This window comes from Leopardus geoffroyi, chromosome A3 (genome assembly GCF_018350155.1).
Source record: "Leopardus geoffroyi isolate Oge1 chromosome A3, O.geoffroyi_Oge1_pat1.0, whole genome shotgun sequence".
Taxonomy (NCBI): Eukaryota; Metazoa; Chordata; class Mammalia; order Carnivora; family Felidae; genus Leopardus; species Leopardus geoffroyi.
Window position 1 is genome coordinate 51,227,195 of NC_059336.1, and position 20,518 is coordinate 51,247,712.

The window sequence follows — 20,518 nt, forward strand, 5'->3', positions numbered from 1 at the left end:
CAGTGAGCCAGTCAAAGCCATGAATTTTTTTTTTAAATTCCCATCAGCTACCTGTTGAACTCACTTTTACCCTAGGGAAAAAACTGTAAAAATTGAATAAAGTGGGTTCACAAATTATGGGTCTTTCCAAGAAGGGCCATCAGATGATGTGACAAGCAAGCCTATGTTATGGCCAGCACTGCTCCTTTGGGTGCCCTGGAAAGTATGAATCAGTCTAGTGATCAGTGCAAGGTCTAGGCATTATTTGATTATTTTAATGGCAGTCTTTTCCCCGAGAGAGAAGGAATCCAGGGCTGTGCCCAGGAACGGTTTCCACAACTGAGATTGACAAATGAAATCAACAGTGGATCCCTTATCTTAATGGAAAAATCTCAGACAACTCCAGGTAACCTCTTGAGCAAAATTTTTAATTCCATTATCTGTTTTATAAAAATGATATAACAGGAAATCTGTAAATGACAGGAAAGCACAAGAAGAAAAGTTTGAATTACTCTTAATACCATCACTCAATAACAACTGTTAGCTTTTGAGAATATGCTTTTCCCTTGTGTATATACATAGGTGTGTGAGTTTTATGTATACCAGGTTTATGTGTGTGACACACACACACACACACACACACACCAGTTGTACAGACACTGTATGCACAGGCACAGGTACATGTGTGCACACATACACAAGATCTCACTCTCCTGGGGACCTTCCAATTTCACTTTGTGCTGCTGCCCTGAGTCCAGCTCATTCTACTGGCATCTTCTCCCCTCACAGCCAGTGCCTGCTGAAGGAATGACAAGCAAAACCTAATTCGTAAGGTGAAAAGCTGGCCATGTAGAACCCTTGCTCAAGGGGAGTTCTGAGCTCAGGGGGCAAAACCTTGTGGGCAGGGGCACCCTTGCTGACTTCTGGACTGTGTTTTTGGCTTGCCCAGACCACAGCATGATTTTCAGGCAGTAACCAGCTGCAGGGGAATGTGGGTAGTGTGTTCCCCCCTCTCCCAGGCAGCGACACCTGCCTCACCTGGAGACGGGTGTCACGTAGTTTCCTGGGAACACCCCAGACAGCCCAGTCCTCAGGGATGTCCCCTTGAACCAGCCGTCCTGACACTTCTCTAGGACGCGGTACATCTCGCCCTTTCGCAGCTCCAGCTCATCGTTCTTCTGGGGCTTGTAAGCATAGAGCGCCAAGTACCTATGGACAGAAGAGTAGGGCCAAGGATAAATGATGGCTGGGAGGGGTGGTTATAGGCCATCTTGTATCACCTGGGTCACATGTGGGCTCATCTTTGGATGAACCCAACCTAAAAAAGGACTAGCTGATGCCTGTGGGGGCTTGTGCACACCGTGCCCAACCTACTCTTTGTGATAAACCATGGTGCAGGGAAGGCGGTGTACTCAGCACTGCTATTGCACACCTAGAGAACCAGGTCCTGAGAGGTACATGCAGGACGGAGACAGACTTTGCCTCTTGTGCCTAAAACCCAGGTCACCCCACAGCCCTGCAGTGGCTGACCTGGGCAGGCAGGTATTTGATACCACCTTCCAGTCCTACAGCTCATTGAGCCTCCATGACTCATCCAAGGCTGAGGGATACGCCAGAGGATGTGCCAGAACAAGACCACAGGTCTTTGGGCCCCAATTTTTTCTTCTATTCTGCATACTATTTCTAAAGCCTAATGTTCTGAGCAAGAGAAAACTAAGAATGAAGCAGTTAAGTCTTGGGCTGGGTTCCCTCATTTCATCTAACTGGGTCCTGGCTTAACCTGCCTGGTCCATTCAATCAGTCTGAGCTGGAAGATACCTCAAAGGTCCTTTTAGATAAAAAGAAGTCTAGTTAGGGAATTATTGGTTGCATTCTCCCTTGTAATATTTGTGCCATGGCTAATTATTTAAATTCTACTTTTCTTTTAAGCCTATCTGAATACAAATGAAGAACAAACTCAGTGGTGTAAATCCTGGCCTAGGGTTTAGAAGTTGTGCCCGTAACAGCCTATGATCCTACTGACCCATATCACTAGGTATTTGAGAACCTCAATATACAACCCCACAGGGCACTTGCAAGGACTGGATACTTGTAAAATGCTTTGCTACTGTGGGCGTTTGGGTAAGTTGGTTTTAAATTGATAGAGAGAACCATATCAGGCAACTATGTTGTTCACAAGAGGCAGGAGGAAGGCTGATGAGGCTTCAGCTCAATGAGAAACAAAAGATGATTTTTAAAGAAATGTCATCTCTTGGATCTCCTACCAGGATGGATGGCTGGGTGGGTATGTTGACCCTTCCCAGGACTGTAGGCTCTAGGGGCTGGAGGACATTCACAGGTCTCTGGGGATCTGAGGAGGGTCATAGACCCCCAGAACACTCTTCTGACCCTGGGAAGGGCCTTATTGGTATGTGAATACAGAAATGAGACATGACTCACTAGGGTTCAAGCAAGAAGAAAGGAGGACCTGAGTCTCAGAGGGCCAGTGAGGAACATGCTAGAACAGAATGAGAACCTGTAAAGATGTCTTGGCCCTAACATAAAGTAAGGGAAAATAAGATAAAACAACATAAAACCTTTCTAATCCCTGCCCCTTTCTAATCCCTGACCCTAAACACTACAAGTGCCTCTGTCCTTGCCTTCTGTTTATTTCCTTTCTTTACAGGTTGGCACCCTCCCCCCTTCCCTTAGGGATAAAAGGATGGCTTACATCTTTATTTCTCTCTGTTTGAAAAGATAAACATTGGCAACTAGCAAGGATTCTGGGCTTCAGAGAGGATAAAGGAAGCCATCACCGGAGGGGACACTCTTGCCTATCATGGGCGAAAAGATTCAGGTTTTCAGCGCAATGCCTGGGTGACAAAGAGAACCCAGGATACCATCTGTCTGTTTTCACACCTGATGACTCACAGGAGCTCTTTGATGGTGACAGAGGAATGACCACAAACAGGAAAGTCACATGACAACTGCATTTGCGCCAGGGAAGCCTGCATGCTCTTTAACCACTTGGGGGGGCAGCCTCACGTGGGGAGTTGCAGCTTGGGCTTGGGCAAGGGCAGGCTGAAAACAAGGGGAAAGGGGAAGTGCAGGCTGGGGCCGTGGGAGGCTTGGAAACAATGACAGCGATGCATACCTTTTTGGGCCTGCTCCCAAGCAAAGGTAACTGAAGCATAAATCCTGTTTGTTTGCTTCCTTCCATCTCTTCATGATGTGAGAACAGTCTTTTTGATTCTGTGGCCAGTGAATACACAGTGGCCAGGATCACAGTGCCAAGCTGGGGGTGCTGTCTCCTTGGGATGTGTGTGTATACAATATGGACCTCAGCAAACAATCACGTTGGTCAAGGAGGGAGAAACTGCATGCTGCCTTTGTTCCCTTCATGACAGGCACTGGGCTCACATCTCAGCTTGGCCAACAGGGTGGGGCACCCACATCTATTGCACCCACTCCTGGGGCCTGTGCAGAGCCTGGAGGCCCATACAAAGTAGTGACACCACCACATGAGACCCACCACTGGCCTGTGCCCTACCAGCTGCCTCCTCAACCTTCAGGCCCAGGAGGAGACCAAGTCCCGTGTGTCTTGGGCACAACCTCCTCCTCACCCTGGCCCACTGGCTGTCTGAGGACTGGGCCAGTGGGCCATCACCTAGTGTCTTGGGGTGGGGCTCCATGGTTTTCTGCCCACTTGGACACTGCCTGATGGAAGATCCCTTTTCCAAAGGCTGCTTTCACACACAGAGGTTCAAGGTTGGCTGAGCTCCTCAAGGAGGGCACCATGTTGGAGAGTTTAAATGCCTTGCTCTTCTACTCTTATCTCCCCACCTGTGGGGAAGAATCCTGAGCAGTTAAATCTTCCTATGAGAGGAAGTGGCAGATTATCCTGTCCTCAGCTGGGATCCTGGCAAGAGGCAGCCATCTGCTACCCTGTGGCACATCTACCTCCTAAGGAGGGTGACAGCCAGTGCAGAGGGAGCCCAGTTCAGCCCAGAGGAAGGAGACTACATGTATGCATCTCTAGCTGGGGTTCCCAGAAAACCTTGGATCAGGGAAGCTCTACACCAAGGTGTCCCCCAAAGATTCTAAATTTGCACTGACTTTCCCCTCTATCTGGGGCTCTCATCTCTCACCCTGCCGTCCTCCACTCCCTACTATACTATATGCTCCACAAGGATAGAGATTTTTGTATGTTTTTTTCACTGCTGTATGCCCAGGACCAGAATGCGTCTGGTACATAGTATACTCCAAATAATACTTGTTAAAAGAACAATAAAATATGGGCTCTGGTTTTGAGACTCTGATGAAGACTGCTGAAGTAAAGTGTGTGTGTCTATGTGTGTATCTGCATGTGTATGGGCATGTACTGAAACTGTTTCATATGGCCCCAGAGTCTGCCGGCTGACCTTGAACACAAAAACAAGCACAGAACAAACAGGTACCAGTTTTCCTCATTCAGGAAGTCCATTCAGTATGGAGTTGGGAGGACTGTGCCAGGAGGGGATGGGCACCATGGAGAGGCAAGAAAGGGCAGAAAAGACAGGGCTGCAGGCTGTGGGTATCTAAACAGTGAGGAGAGGAATGAAAAGGAGAAGGAGAGGGTATACAACAGGGCAAGATGGCAGAGAGAGCTGAGTCCAACCAGGAGAGAGCTGAGCTGCCCTGGAAGAACCTGGATAGACAGAAGCAAGCAGAGAAGGCAGTGAGCCGGGGGAGGGAGGGAAACAACTGAGGCACAAGGCATGCGAAGGGGTGAGAGGTGAGTCAAAGAGGGAAGTAGAAACTGGAGTCAAAAAACTTCTATTAACAGAGTTTCCAAAACAGCTAGTCCAGCCCTTGGGGGGTGAAGGAGCCATCTAAACAGGGCACTGTGGGCGGCCTAGACAAAGGTAGCTTTGATAGGGTGGGGGGACTTTCTCTTTGCTCTTTAATCTATCTTTGAAGCCCCTGGGTCCAGGATGACTTCCATGTGCCACCTGCACTGTCCATCTGCTCAGTGGAGTTTGAAGCTATGGAGGGGGGGGTGGGCAGGGGACACCTGCCCAATTGTGAGCTGGCCCTGCCAGAGAGAGGATAGACCCCAGGCGAGTGTGTAAGGTTCATGTTGGCACAGCAGCCCAAGGACCAGGACCTGCACTTGCCCACACCTGGCTCAGTGAGTGATGTCCATTATCACCCAACCTCCACAGCAGGAGTTGGATACACACCCGATTTAAAAAAGAAAGCAATGTTACCAAGTGTGACAAACACTCCATGAACCATATGAACTGCCTGGTAGTGATGTTTGTGATCTTGGGGGACTGGACCTCAAATAATTTAAATTTAATTGTCTTTAGGGAAGGAGCCGATTATCCTTCCCTCAACATTTGAGGATCCCCATGCCATTTAGTGGAACAAAGACTTTGCATTCACTTCTTAGCACAAAAAGGGAGTTGAAATGAAAAAAAAAAAAAAAAGAAAAATGAAGAAAAATTTTAGATTATGAGCTTCAAGCTATCCTGATTAAGACTTTTAAGTCAGAAAAGTCTTCTTTCAAAATTCCATTTTTATTTTAGAGAAACACAGACATGGGTCCGGTGAAATAATAAAAGCAGGAAAATGAGCAACCTAGAGGTGAACATGGCTAAACACTGCTGGTCCACCGAGCGGGGACACCAGTGCCTTCCCCACTGCTGGAATCACGTCCTCTGGCACAGGACACACTGAGAAACAGTGTCACTGCAGTTAGTTTGCAAACATAGACAGACTTGGATTTTATGCCACATCATGCCCCTTCACAGGGCAGGTCTGGATTCTTAACAGTGGGAAGTCAATATTCCTTTCATGGTTTCATGTATTCTACTCAATAAATGCTCAGTGACACAGACACCCCTTGGATGCTAACAATGGGCAGTACAAAGGATGTCATTTCCAGGGATGCCATCACTCCCAAGGGAATGATACACCTTCCCCTTCAAAACACAGCTCTAAACTCTAAATTGTCCCTCACAAACTCTAATGGTATCTTATTCCTAAGTAGCTCATATCTGTGCCTAAGAACAGTTGTGCAGAGCTCCACCCCCACCACAGGCATGTGGGCCACTGGCTAAGGAAGGACAGGGCAGAAGCACAGAGAACTGGCATCTTTCAGGTGCCAACCTCTCCCAAGGCCTTGCCTAAGCCCCACATGAACTCTGAGGCTGGGATTACCCCTTATTTCACAGTTGAGGAAACTAAGGGTCAGAAAGGTTGAGAATCTGTGTTTCAGCAACAAGTTAGAAGCAGATGGGGCTCTGTGGCCACAGGGACAGGGCAAGGCACTGTGAGAGGCTGTGGAGGAGGCTGGCAGGCCCTGCTGAGGTCGGCCTGAAGGTGAGGCTGAGTTCCGGGGTCAGGGAGCCCATGTGATCCCCTGCATCAGGAGGTGCTGCACTGGTTTGCACCAGGGCACTGATGCATTTGCTCTCCTCATCTTTACTTCAAATTTGTGTTGTTGATGAGTAATATCTCCTCTGGTCTCAATACTTCAAGTCTGGCCTCTAGGTGTGCGTTGCTGGGGGAACTGGAATGCAAATAAATCTGACTTCACCTTGAAAAATCTCTGCCCCTCCCACTTATATTTCCTTTGGGTGTCTCAGAGAGAAAACCAGAAGCAGATGGCTCTGTGGGTCATTTTGCTGCACGTGTGTCTGCAGATCTGGCATGTGGCTCGTGCTGGGGAGGGGTGCTGGCCTGGGGTGGGGGAATATATCATTCAGCATCTCCTTTCTTTAGGAATGACCCAAGAAAAAGCATGGATGGATCACACTTGAACAGAGGATGGCCCAGCCCACTGTCAGCCTGATGCCTGCAGGCCTCCTGGTTCCTGCTTTATGCACCAGACAGCCACAGCAGTGTTACCTTGTCACTCCCTCTCCACCCATGTCCCCTCTGCTGCACTCAGCCAGAATGCATTGCTGACAGTCTCTGAGCGAGCTGGACGGCACCTTCTGTGCTCAGAGCTGCAGGCTGGTACTCATGGAGCTTGCGGGGCCTCGCACGCCTGGCATGAAATAGGCAGCACCTGCATGGTCCTCTTCCTCATGGTTCCCAGGGCCCCATTCTCACTCCTTATTCCTTCAAAAGGCCTCTTCAGCTCAAAACAAGCTTCCACAGGTGGCTTGGTCATCTCAAAAACACATATAGATCAGACAGGGGCTGCTGCTTGCGGCCCCAATTTCACCTCTGTGGATTCACATACAAAAGCTGGTACTAGCATTAAAATTTTTTGAAAAAGGGGGTGCCTGGGTGGCTCAGTTGTTAAGTGGCCAACTTTGGCTCAGGTCATGATCTCACAGTCTGTGGGTTCGAGCCCCGTGTTGGGTTCTGTGCTGACACCTCAGAGCCTGGAGCCTGCTTCAGATTCTGTGTTTCTCTCTCTCCCCCTCCCACCTGTCTCTCTCTCTCTTTCTCAAAAATGAATAAAACATTAAAAAATATTTTTTAAAGCTGGTACTAAAAATAAGGCAATAGTAGGAAATTTGGTTTTTTCTTCCCCACTGTCTTGTAGACTATATGGGGCTTTCAAGCTGTAAGGTGCCCCCTCCACCAGCCTGAAGCAGTCCTGCAAGTGTGAGTCTGGGATAGAGGGTCAGGCCCCATGCCCCCTCCCTGGGTGCCCTTCCATGGATGGTGTACACACAGAAGCGGCCGACTGCTGTGGCCACTCTGCCTGGCATCATGCTTTTACAAGCAGCCTATGGGATATTTCCGAGGACACCAATCACTCACCCATATTACTTGCTCATTTCTACAGCAAGATGTTCACTTGTGTTAATTATCTACACAGTTCTCTTCAGCTCTAATCAAGGAGTGAACTGAAGTATTTTAGTGCCTTCATTAATTTCACACCCTTTCTCCTCTATATGATGGTTTGCTCATGTTTCTTCTAGAATAAGTAAAAGATTCTGTTCAATTATTCCTGTTGAAGTGTTTGCTCCTGTTCTCCTGGATACCAGGGTCACACTAGCTGACATGTGCCCACACATTGATGGTTCCATTCAATGGATGTCTACTGAATGATAGCCAGGTGCAGCCAGGTGGTGGAGAAGCCTGCCCCAGGAGCACCCACTCTGGGGAAGGGGGAGACAACACAGGTGCATGTCAGGGTCTGCACAGGATGTTACGGGGTCTGGGAGGGGCACTACCCAGGCTCAGAAAGCCAAGTAAGTCTTCCTGAAGGAGGTGGCAGCTGAGCTGGGGAGGGGTGAGCTGATGCAGGGCTGTGGACAGGGCTGACTCCCTGGGTGCAGATGTTCAGAGGGAGAGAATGGGGAGCATTTGGGAAACTGTCATGAGGCCATGAAGTGGCCAGCCCCTCACCCAGGCCTTCCAGTGGTCCTGATTTCCCAGGAACCGCAGGCAGCTGGCACTCCATTGGATGAGGTATCGGCTGCAGCCCAGAAGGAAGGAGCTGGGAGTGGCTTGGCTGCCCAGTCCCGTGTGGGAGCTGGCATCCTTCCCACACTGAGCTCACAGAAAACTGGTCTGCAGAGGCATTTGTGCAGTGACCCACAAAAGTCCTGGACCAGCAGCAAAAGCATCACCTAGGGACTTGTTAGAGAGGTACATTCTGGGGCCTCACTCCAGAGCTACTAGGGTAAGACCCAGCAATCTGTTTCAACAAGCCCTCCAGCTACTTCTGCTACATTCTGAAGTTAAAGACCGACCTATGTACTGTGTCTGGTGATGTCCAGTCAAGGTCTACACTCAAGGGCTATGGCACCATCTCCCAGAGTGGGCCACAGGCTGCTGATGGCTCACCATAATGGTCCTCAGTGGGAATTTCCCAGCCATGTGCAGCTGCACTAGAGACTGTGTCTCTCCCAGGGGTCACCTGAAGCCCACATGGGCTCGCTTCATCTTGGGAAAACTAAGGTCTATTCAGGCTCTAGAGTTGCCCTGAGGATCACCAGGCCTCCCTTCCAGCACAGCTCAGCCTCCGCTTCCTCACAGGCATGGCTCCTGAGAGCAGCCATCAATGGGCCTTAGCCTCAGAGTCTGCTTCCAGGAAATCCAATCCGGGCAAGGCCGCTGCTGCTTGGGGACCCTACATCCCCCTGGGCTTAAGGCCAGCTCATAGGGGCAGGTCTTTCTGTCCACTGCAGGTGGCCCGCCGGCACCTTTGCAAATCTCCAACTCTGCCCGCCAAGCCTTCTACTCTGCTCTAGAGAATTCTCTCAAGATGGTTCTTGTGCTTTTCCCACATACGTTGCTCACCATTCGATAGTGCTGCTCACCCTCAGGCAGGGCTGCAGGCAGGGGCACCTTATCCATACCCTGAGGGCAGGTGCTGTGACTATCTGGAATCACTGTCTGAAAAACTGAGCACTGCCACAGAAGGCTGGTTGGTGGGTTCACCCCTTCCAGGCCTTTGCCCCCACTTCAGCAGGGACTTAGGTTACCAGATCCTGGTGTATTAAATTCACACTAATCAAGCCCATCACAGATTGAAGCCCAGAACCACCCTCTGTGTTACAGATTTGTGGTGGGGCCTGGTCTGGTCACCAGTTCCTTTACCAACATTACGGAACATGATGGCTGTGTAGTCATTAGAAGGTAGGCTCAGCGACTTCTCGACGCTCAGGACAAATAGGTGGGTCACAAGGAGAATTACGCCTATGAGATTGCATCCACCACAAACGGATCTGGTGGGGACAGCTTTGACCCTCCCCCTCACACCACCAGGTACAAGGTGCCTCCTGCTGCCTGTTGTCCCTTTGGGTTTCCTTTCTCCAGTCTGTAGGCAACCCCCAGTCCCTCTGCTCCACCCCTTGGTCTTTCTCTGGCCCCCACAACAAGACTCCCAGACCTCACAGGTGGCATGCAGATTGTCACACACTTCAAGAGGCTCTTGGTTTTCTCCCAGTGATGAACTGTACCCATCTGTCTGTGGAAGTTTCATTCCCAGATGGCAAGCTGCACTCAGGACCCTGAGCGAGGCTCTCAGAACCCACTGCCATGCTCTGGGGTAAGGCAGATAGACAGAGGGCCTATTCATGTCTCAGGGCAGAGCAGGGATGGAAGGAGAGGGAGGTCACTCCATGCTCTGCACCACATTAAAAAGCCCTCCACAATATGGAAGATCTGTGCATGGTTGAAACCTCCAGTCTGTATTCACAACTCTTGGGGAGTAATATTCTTGGACGGTATTAATAACCTTTTGGGTCTCAAAGACAGAGCAGCTTTCTTGGTAGCTGATCTGATGTGTAAGAGCTGAGGGCTTTAGGCCAATACCAGAAGCACTCTGTACCCATGATGAGGAAGGTTTTGGTCATCAGAACACGTCCAAAATTATAGGGAGCCTGTGTGCCAGGCATTCATCTGGGGGGACACCTGGGGCTTGTTCTTGAAGAGCTCACTTTGTCCTGCCTGTCATTTAGGCAACCACATTAGGGAATAAGAGTCTCCTGTGGATACCAGTCAACTTCCTCAGGGACAGGGCCCTGCATCTAGTTCTTCAGAAAAAGCAAGGCTATCACTACCCATCCTGTCCTATATGCTTCTTTCCTCCCAGGTTTGAGTGGAAGCCACTGGAGCTTATCTAGGACAGCAGGTCAGAAGAAGAGCATGTCTTCTGTCTAGTGCTGGTGAAAACTTGAATTTCAGCCAAAGACACCTAAATGTAGCTCATTAATCTACATTCCCCTCAGGACACTAGGTACAAAATAGGTACATCTTAATGTCCTTTTGTTTAGTTGGTTGTGGTAATGATGCAATCAGAGCAGTGGGCAGATAAAGGGAGATGTTCAAGGATTTCCAATCTGCCACCAAGTAAAGACAAACATTTTGATTGGGTGTAAAGAGGTAGCTGAACATGTTCCAGTATATTTACACCTTTAGGAGACCTTTTGGAGCTCAGCAACTTGCTTTTTTCAAAAGGCTTTTTTTTTTGGCTTGGAATACCTTTTGTTCTGCAATAATGTAGGTTCTAAGTGTCCCTTTGACCTTTGTCGGATCTGTGGAACGTTCTATTTCAACATATTGTTTGCCAAATTCATATTCTCCACCTCAAAAGATTCATTCGAGTAACTGAGCTCATTGCCAAATAAAAGAGTAGAAGGCAGTCTAATTTTTCAGAACTATTTAAATGGGGAATTTTTTAAACTGCACGTATCTCTTAAGAGCTGTAATTTAACAAGAGCAAATCTTCTAAACAAGATAAGCATCTTGCTTCCTGGCAATGATTCATCTGGTTATATTTGGGGATGATATGCAGCTGTTATGATATAAGCTACCATAACTGTAGGGCAGTTGTGGCTGTTCAAATATTGAGTTACTTCTGAACACGTGGTGACTAGCTACTTCCCCATGCTCACAAGGCCACCCGCAGCTCTGGCCCCCTCCACCCTCCAGAGCCCTCCCCCCCCCCCCACCCAATACACACCTTCTTATGGGCCTCCAGGGTCTTCTCCGTGCTATGGCTGGTCCTTTCCTGATTGGCCTGTGCCATCAAATATTTTGAATATCACCCTGCTTATAAATGTCCTGGAGATACTGACATGAAAGAACCAGCTAGACTTTGTTTTCCATACTCTCTTATCAGCAGTGTTACTGATGCACATAACTAGACTGATTGGCTGGTAACAATTTAGAAAACCTATGGAAACCACATGTTTATATGCTAGCAGAGGTGGGAGGGAGGTGCTGAAGGCACAGGACCCCAAAAACATAAATGGCAGCTCACACGTTGAGGGGCAGCTGGACTTTGGGAGCTGTGCCTTGCTGTTCAGCCGCTGGGGCGGGTCCGGCCGAGGAGGAGGAGTCCTGGAAACACACAAGAGACAGGAGTGAGTTGACAGGAGGCTCCTGCCTCAGGAAAGAGAAAAGCATGATCAGGCTGGAGTCCAGAGTCACCTGTTCTCCCCTCACTGGCCTGACCCTCCAGCCTCTAAAATTCTCAGGTTCCACTTGCCTGGGTTGTTTGTCAATAACTTTTTTTCAGCTCATTGAAGGGAGCTTAGCAGCCACTGACACTCTTCCAGAAGCAGCTTCCAAGTGCCTTCCGGGAGCGGCTTGGAAAGTCACTCTTCCAGCCTGCATCTGGGTTGGGCAGCATCGCACTGTGTTTAACATGGAAGAAGGCAGTGGAGGGAGGCCTGTTTTTATTCTTAGAACTTGAATTACTTGTTCTTGTGTTTGTCCAAGAAAACCCAGACAAAATGTTTCATGTGACAAAGCATGAGCTTATTTAAAAGCTGCTTTCCCAGGAGAAGATTAACCCCTAAGGAAAACTGATCCTTTGGCAGTGGCAGGGGACAGGCATCAGGAGAACAAGCATCTCCCACATCAGACTCCAGGACCTCAAGGCTCCAAGGGTTTATTATGTGGGGACATGGCTGGAGGGGTGGTCCACTTTGAGATGCTTCCTGTTTAGCCTGTGGTGCATGTTAAACCCACTGAGGGAAGGAGTTAAGGGCCAAAAGAGGGATCCGGGCCACAAAATGATCTTGCTGAGGTGATTTCTGCACAGAGAATCCTACAGACCTAGCCATAGGGGCAATACTGTCCCAAGCCCCTCATCACTCACCTTGCCCCTCCTGCCCCAGCCCTCCCCAGGGAAGCATGCTTCTTCCTGGTCAGAGGTATCAGATGCCACAGGGAGTTAAACAACGTACCCCCAAAAGAAATGCCCAAGCCGTAGCCCCTGATATCTGTGAAGGTGACCTTGTTTGGAATAAAGGTCTTTGCAAATATAGTATAAGGTAGGGGTCCTGAGATGAAATGACCTTTTATTACAGTGGGCCCTAATTCCAGTGACGAGTGTCCTTATAAGGGACAGAAGAGAAGAAGAGAGACACTCAGAGGGGAAGCAAGGCCATGTGAAGACAGAAGCTGATAGCAGAGTGATGTAAGGAATCCAGGCAGCTGCCAGAAGCTGGGAGAGATTCTCCTTCAGTCTCCAGAAGCAACCAATCCTTGCAACACCTTAATTTTGACCTTCTGACCTCAGAACTGACAGAGAATAACTTCATGTTGCTTTGAGCCACATGTACCACTTTGTGGTACAGTTACAGCAGTCCCAGGAAACTGACACAGATGGGGATGCCTAGGGGTATCTGGAGGAGGGTGGCATCTATGCCCCTCAAAGTCAAGAGAGCCAGGGCTCTCCTCCCTTCCTTGAGGGTCCCCTCTAGGCTTCCCACCAAGGGACAGGACAGGGATCCTAGAGGAAACTGGATGCAGATGAACAGGGAGCCAGGCAGGCTTGAGCAGAACCCTCAGGAGCTGCTAGTGCCTTGGCAGAGGCAGGCGGGGAAGCAGGACACAGGGGGGCTGCCCACGGCTCTGGCTGGCAATGATGGACATGTCACCACGTGTGGTCCTCGGATGGGTGAAGGTCACTAGAAGCGGAAATTACAAAAATGGAATGAGAGATGCACCTGGAACACATTCCAGGAAAGCAGAACAACCCTACCAGTCAAGTGACCACCATGTCCCTTGCATGCTTGCATGGAGGGGTGAGGGGAGCATTTCTCCTCAACCCCCTGACCAGTTCTGACCTTGCTCAGCTCTGTGTGCTCCCGGCGACCTGCCGCTACACCTCTAGGCAGTCAGCTTCCCTCCTCTAGCAGGGACCAGGAAAGGTGCCAGAGACCACAGCACATCTGCAACCTCTAACAAGGCAGAAAGGCTACTTCTTGTTTGGACAACGGGGTGCCTGGCAGAATGAAAACATGTAGGCAGGAGCACACCTTTCCTTGTGTCTCCCAGGTAATCCCAGGTCTCAAAGGACTTCCTATTCCTGCAAGAGGGAACTTGGATTTTCAAAGACAGCCCCTCCACAGATTGTGTCCCTGTGGCTGACCCATAGACCGGCGTTTCCAGAGTGATGTATGGGAGCCAGGCTGAACAGAGGGAGACTTCTGCCTGCTCATCACACCTGCCCTCCCTTGGAAGGGAGACAGAGACCATCAGGGCTCAGGATTGTTTCCCTTTGGGATAGTTGTCAGTGGAGTTCACTGCAGCTGGCCAGACCGTCCTCCACAGAGCTTCAGGCAGGAGCCAGAGAGTGCCCTCCATGGGTGTGGCCACCCGGCTCCAGGCACCCCCAGAGTATGGAGGACCCACAGCTCTCCTTGTATGGTCACGGGAGAAAGGTTAGAGCCCTTTACTCACTCACTGTAGCAGGTGTGGGGCAGGAGTGGCACCACATCGGAGGTAGTTGGCAGATGTTGGTATACATGTCCAGCGGGCAGTTCATCAACTGAGCAAGGTCACAACTGGTGAGTCAATGGGGAATGCCCCCCCTTGCCCCTCATGCAGGCAGGGCAGTGTGTGACAGGCAGTCAAGTTGTAGAGTTGTTTTGCCCGGGTGGGTCATGTTCTAGGTGCTCACTGACCTCTGCTGATCACCCAACTTGTCAGGACTGGCTCAGGGCACAAACATGCCCTCTGACCCCAGTGTGGGGTTCACTGTGGGGGATAAGCATTGCACATGTCACGATAGATGTGGGGGTCCCAGAAAATGCAGCAACATACTGCAGGGATGTCACCTGGGGGCCAGAGAGGGCTTTATTAGCAGTAGGCAGGCCTGTTCGGTGAGGTGGTGAGGGTTGGGCAGGTGAGGAAGGAGCACAGAGGCCTGCCCAGCAAAGGCTGAGAGAAGCAAGCTTGGCATGCTTGAAACACTGGACAGAAAGGAAAGGCTGGGGTGACAAGGGGGAAGCACCCAAGTGCTGTAGAGCCAGGCCATTCATGGCCCCCTGGGCCACTATGTGAATTCTGGTCTTTGCCTTTAGGGCAGAGATGCCCTGGAAGGTGATGGGAGGAGGGTGGTGAGAGCAGACCTGCACTTTACAGGCGGACCACAATGTCTCAGCCATGCAGAATGCTGCCGAAAGGCCAAGTCAGTTGAAGGGCAGGAGGATCCCTTCAACATGGGGATGTAGGCATGCACATTGTGTTTATAGGGCTGGTGGCTGGTGCTGCTGGGTGACCCAGGTGGTTCATGCTCCCTGCCCCCACTTCCCAGGACACACACAAATGATATGGGTGTGTGCAGGATTCACATTCCCTGCAGCCCTCTGCCCTAGGCCCAAGCAGGTTGACCCTTGATCACTCCCTGCTATCCTGTTGTGTCATAAAGCAAATCCTGCTTGGCTGTGGCCCTTGTGACATGGCTGTGCAGTGTGGATGTCCTGAGTGGGGCTGCCCAGCTTACAAATTGGGGAAAGCAACTGGATGGGATAAGGAGCTTGTGGGCCAGAACACTTCCTACACAGCCCCCCGTCCTAATTTGGGCTTATGGACAAAGCTCAGTTCTGCAGAGGGAGGTGGGGGGGGGTGAGGGAGGAAGCCTGGTGACCCAGCAGTTTCCTGTTGGTAATGAATACAAAAACATCTGAACGAGGCAGAATGAAGGCACAGACAAGGATCTCACAGCCATGTTTTTTATAATATGTAAAACCTGAACTATGAAGCAGCTCAAATGTCCCCCCGTAGAGGCTTTGGTGGCAGATGATGGCATGGGCCCCACAGAGCCATATGATGGGAGGATGTGTAGGGTCCATCAAAAGATGCATGTATTGGGGCACCTAGGTGGTTCAATTGGTTAAGCGTTGACTCTTGGTTTCAGCTCAGATTATGATATTGCAGTTTATGATCTGAGCCTGACAATGGGGTCTGTGCTGACAGCATGGAGCCTGCTTGGGATTCTCTCTCTCTCTCTCTCTCTCTCTCTCTCTCTCTCTCTCACCATCCTCTGCTTGCTGTGCTCTCTCTGTCTCAAAATAAAGATTAATTTTTTTAATGTTTATTATTTTTCAGACAGAGAGATACAGAGAGCAAGTGGGGTAGGGGCAGAGAGAGAGAGAGAAACACAGAATCTGAAGCAGGCTCCAGGCTCTGAGCTGTAAGCACAGAGTCCGACGCAGAGCTCGAACCCACAAACCTGATCATGACCTGAGCCGAAGTTGGTTGCTTAACCGACTGAGCCACCCAGGTGCCCTGAAATAAATAAACATTAAAAACAAGATGCATGTATTTCCTTGAAAAAAGGTCTGGAAATTTATATATCAAATGATAATACTGGTAATTAGGGTATTTGGAATTTGGGGTAATTTTTTTAAAATCTGTAAGTTCAAGTTTTTATTTTAATATCAATAAGTGGCCATGATTTTCTGATACATTTTTTTGATACATATAAAAAGAATAACAGGGCTGGCTTAAGATCACACTCTGGTTGATGGTGATTCCATGCTTTCCTGGATTCCACACATGCCATCTTTGTAGCAATGCCAGGAGCCTTCAGATCGGCAGGGTGACCCTTCAAATTGCCCACCAGGTGACTATTGGCAGCAGCACGTAGGCAGAGGGCATCTGCTGGGCAGCAGGAGCCACAAGGACACAAGGTAACTGACTTAGAGCCCAAACCCATGACCCTGCTTTCATCAACATGCCTCCTGTCCAAATAAACTCTCCTGAAACAGCTAAACCAGTCTAAACCAGCCCCTCACATGCAAAGCACTGCTGACCCAAAGTGGGGACAGATCTGAGTCTTGCTGTGCCTGTAAAGCAACCTGCCTGGGGTCTCTACTTCCCAGTGTCCTTAAGGCACTCAAGCCAAAATCCAGCAGAAGGCAATAATGTCTGTGGCCAGGAGAGATGGAGAAGATTGACTTCCACCTGCTGGGCAGTGGGAAAGGCTGGCTGGGACTGTGGGCTGGGCCGGAGCTTGTGGCCTTGGGACTCCAGACCCCATCTTTGCTGGCATCTGCCAGCTCCTCTGGACCACACACAGGACACTCCATATGGCAGAGTGTCAAGAGGCCCAGGGAGACTATGGGGCTGCCCAGGCATGTGAAGCTACCTGAGATGCAGGACTGCACCTAAATAAAGCTGGAGGGGAAAGGCCTTCTGACAGCTTTGCTGGAAACCTGGCCTCCAGGTGAAACTTGGTATGTCTGATGCTACAAAGAAAATACATGGGATTGCACAGCAAACCATTACGTGGAGCTGGAATGGAGGTGTAGAGAGAGGTAACCCTTGTGAAAGTGTTTTTTCCCAAAGGTCAAGATGGAGAATAGCCAACACTGACGCTCTGCAGAGTGTGTGTTCCCATCTTGCTCCTCTATGCAGTGCAGCGCAGGGCCCAAGGCAAAAGGCCTTTTGGGACATCTGCTGAGTAGTGGCTACACCAGGCAGGGATCTACCCTCAGGAACCTAAAAACCGAAAAGTGTGACTTTCTGATGAAGACAGGGTATTCACCCATCCTGCTCTGAATCAGGCCTTTCTTTTTGTTTCTATCAGTAGGAGGTGATGAGAAATGTTGCTGGTGGCAGCAGGTGGACAGGGTGACCCCATTAACAGCCCAGCTGTGCACAACTGAGGACCACATGCCCAGCTGAGGAGAGCATAACCGATGAGATCGTGGTGCCTCTTGAGGAGCCCTGAGGGGTAGCCAGGGAGCTGCTAACCCCTGGGCAGGTATCACAGCATGAAAGGGGCTCTCCTTTAAGTGATTTTGATTAAAAATTCATGAGTACAATGCATCCCACCAGGTTCCGTATCATTAGCATCCTGCCAAGGCCTGGGAGGCACCATGCTGATGAAGGCACTGCTACACCCTTACTGCATCACTCCCAGAACACATGGAACAAGCAGAGTTTAGTTTGAGGTAGATCTAACGCAACACTAGGGTGTCTTGTGCCCCTTGCCCTCTAGCTCTGACCATGCTGGATGGGGCTTTCTGGGCCTTAGGACTGGGGCCTGTTTCCTCTGCCGAGAGCCATGTTGCTGATAACTGCTTTGATTTTTCATGGCTTAATTTTAAATGATTCTGGGCCTTAAGGGATTAGTGAAGCCTTAGCAGGAGTGAGAGAAATCAGGCAGGGATAAAAATAAGGAAGGAGAAGCAGGGACAGCCACTTTCAGATAAAAATAATTGGGAATGAGGCCCTCAAACAGATATTCTCCCTGTCTCCGAGGTCAGCAGGTGGACATCTCTGCCCTGACTTCATAGCCCAGCCCAGCCCTGTGTACCATGGAGCTGCACCACTGGTCTATCACAAAGAAGGTCTTTGACTCTGATAAAGCAGGTTCATATCATACTCTTTTTGGATGACTCTATATCAGACAAAAGCTGGGGTTCATCCCAGGCAGGTGAGCACACATCGATCTGGGGGAGCCAGCCAACAAGAGGATCCTTGGAGCCACTGACCCTACAGAATGTATGACTCCAGAAATCCCTTTGGACCTAATGTTCAAAAATACACTCCACAAGCTTTTAACAGCAGGCAAGTATATGTGGGGTCAGCTGGCTGGGTCAGAGGTCAGAGGTGATGCCCCCATCAAATAAAACTGACCACAGTATTAGCAAACAGGGGGATAGCATGCCAAGGAGCCTAGTAATGCTGCTCCCTGGTGCCACTCATACCCACTGCTCTCCAAGGACATGCATGGGTTAGGAGGCTGCAGCACAGGAAGGCTATATAATCCTGCAATCAAGGCAAACTGCCTTTGATCTTCCAGGCCTCCTTTTCCCACCTATAAAAGACAGAGCCACCAGGACAGCACGGGTGAGTGGTTCATACACCCCTGGAGTGGGCTATCACTTCTTGTGGTGGCCTGTATATCTCTTCATAGTATTCTGGCCTCTGCTGGTGGGAAGCCCAGCGTCAGTTTCTGGCTGCAGTGTGGAGGCCATGGACCCCTGATTCCAAATTGTCAGGTTGTTACCAGACACCAGAGGCCCAGAGGTGCATTTTAATGGGGCCCCTGAGTGGTACTGGAAAACAGGCCATTTTATTTTCCTGCTGGGATTAGTAAGAGGGAAAAAGGGGGTCTGTGGTTGGCAGGCTGTATGGGGGCTCCAAGGCGCTTTCCTGGATACACTGGCACAGACTAATACCCTGAGAAAAACATCTCCTTGTTTTAATTTTTAATATGAGTCCAGAAAACACTGTCATCACCCCAAGGAGCAGTGAAATGAGCATGTTTTATTCATCACACACTACCACTCTGTAACACAGAGTGTAAATCAGACTCTTAGGAACGTGCTTCCTAAAGAAAACTTTAGAATGAAACATTTTGGCCTGATTCTTCTGCTTGCCTCAAAAAAGAACCATAAACAGCTTGCAGGGCCAGAGGGTCCAGGGATGCCTCCCCACACCCTGGCCCAGGGGATTTGGGCTGGGGGGCCCAGCAGGGCTGGGAAGGGCAGGGGCCTGGGCTGGATGTGCTCGTGCTGATAGCTCGAGGTCAAGGGCCAAGGAGCTTGAACAAGATGGTCTGTCCCAGGAGAGAGAACGGGCCATGCTTTGTGCCCACATAACTTTCACTGCTCTCTTGTCAGCACTCAGGAAAGCTGGCCGACTGCCCAGAATGGAGTCCTCAAGGAGGCCTCCATTCAACTCGAATACTGCCCCCTACCCATTCTCCTCCCTGCAGGAACTTGGATTTGCTCACCAGCATCTGACCCTAGCATCTGAGCTACTGACTCCAGGTCTTCATGAACAGGCCCCTCACTTAGTCTCCATGGTCTTCTCAGGGGTTGACAGACTCACCTGCCGCTCAAATCTGGCTATCCCCTTCTTTTGTAAATAAAGTGTTAATGGCATCCAACCACACCACCCATTTGCTGCTTTCACCCACAAGGGTCTAAGTGAGGAGCTGTGACAGAGATCACATTGCCCACAAAGTCTAAAATATTTATTATCTATCTGGCCCTTTACTGAAAAGAGTTTGCCAACCCCTGCTGTAGGTGTCTATAGTGAAAGGGTGAACTTCCAGCGTCTGTTCTCATCTTACTGGATCAAAAAGCCACAGCTGTGCCAAAACCTCTTAACAAGGCATCCCCAGAACATTCTTAACCAGAATGGCCAAAAAAGAGGGGTAGGATATTGGAGAACAGTATCCGCAAAGTGGCTCTAGGTTAGGAGATAAAAATCAGCTTGCTTGATGGTCTCAACTGCAGGAAGGTGCCAGGAGCTCCTGTGGACCACCCCGCCCCCCACTTCTTTGTGTGAGCCTGTAAGACCCAAGGCATCTTCATCCGGCTTTGCACAAAACGTATATTAGTCATATCCCAACAACCTATCTGTTCTGCCTTCAAACAGAAGGTGCCTCCAATACAGTGAGAAGCTGCAAGAGGGACAAGCTTTGAGAAACTCTTTTCCTCAACTCTAATTCCGTGTGTCTGTCCATCCACCCATGCTTCTGAAAGCCCCCTTCACAGAGGCTCCACATCAGGCACTGAGGGTGCAAAAGGGGCAAACAGACCTGTCTTAGCGAAACTCACAGGCTGTGGTAACATTTTGAGAGCTGGTGGCTCTCCTGGCCCAGTTGTACAAGCTTAGGGGACAAGCGGGAGGGCTGATCAGGGAAGGCTGCAAGAGTTTCCCACTCCTCACTGCATCCAGATGATGCCTGGGGAGTGGGGGCAGGGAAAGGGCAGCAGGGTATGCTCTGGCAAGTGGCTGTGGCTGGCTAGGGCAGGGGGTAGGTAGCTAGAAGATCAGGGGCAGGTGGCAAAGTTCTGAACCTCCTCATGGCCCTCCTACCAAGAAACAATGTACCTTTGTGCCT

At 50.0% G+C, this 20,518-nt stretch overlaps 1 protein-coding gene across 1 annotated transcript in view; it reads right to left on the bottom strand.

Annotated features, from left to right (window-relative positions):
• Positions 1-20,518, bottom strand: part of SH3RF3 (SH3 domain containing ring finger 3) — a 372,140-nt gene that overhangs the window by 74,744 nt on the left and 276,878 nt on the right. Inside the window, exons 5-6 of the mRNA XM_045443725.1 lie at positions 11,678-11,757; positions 1,018-1,188 (exon numbers count right to left, since the gene is read on the bottom strand). Of these exons, the coding sequence (XP_045299681.1) occupies positions 1,018-1,188; positions 11,678-11,757 (251 nt within the window). The remainder of the gene's footprint in view (positions 1-1,017; positions 1,189-11,677; positions 11,758-20,518) is intronic.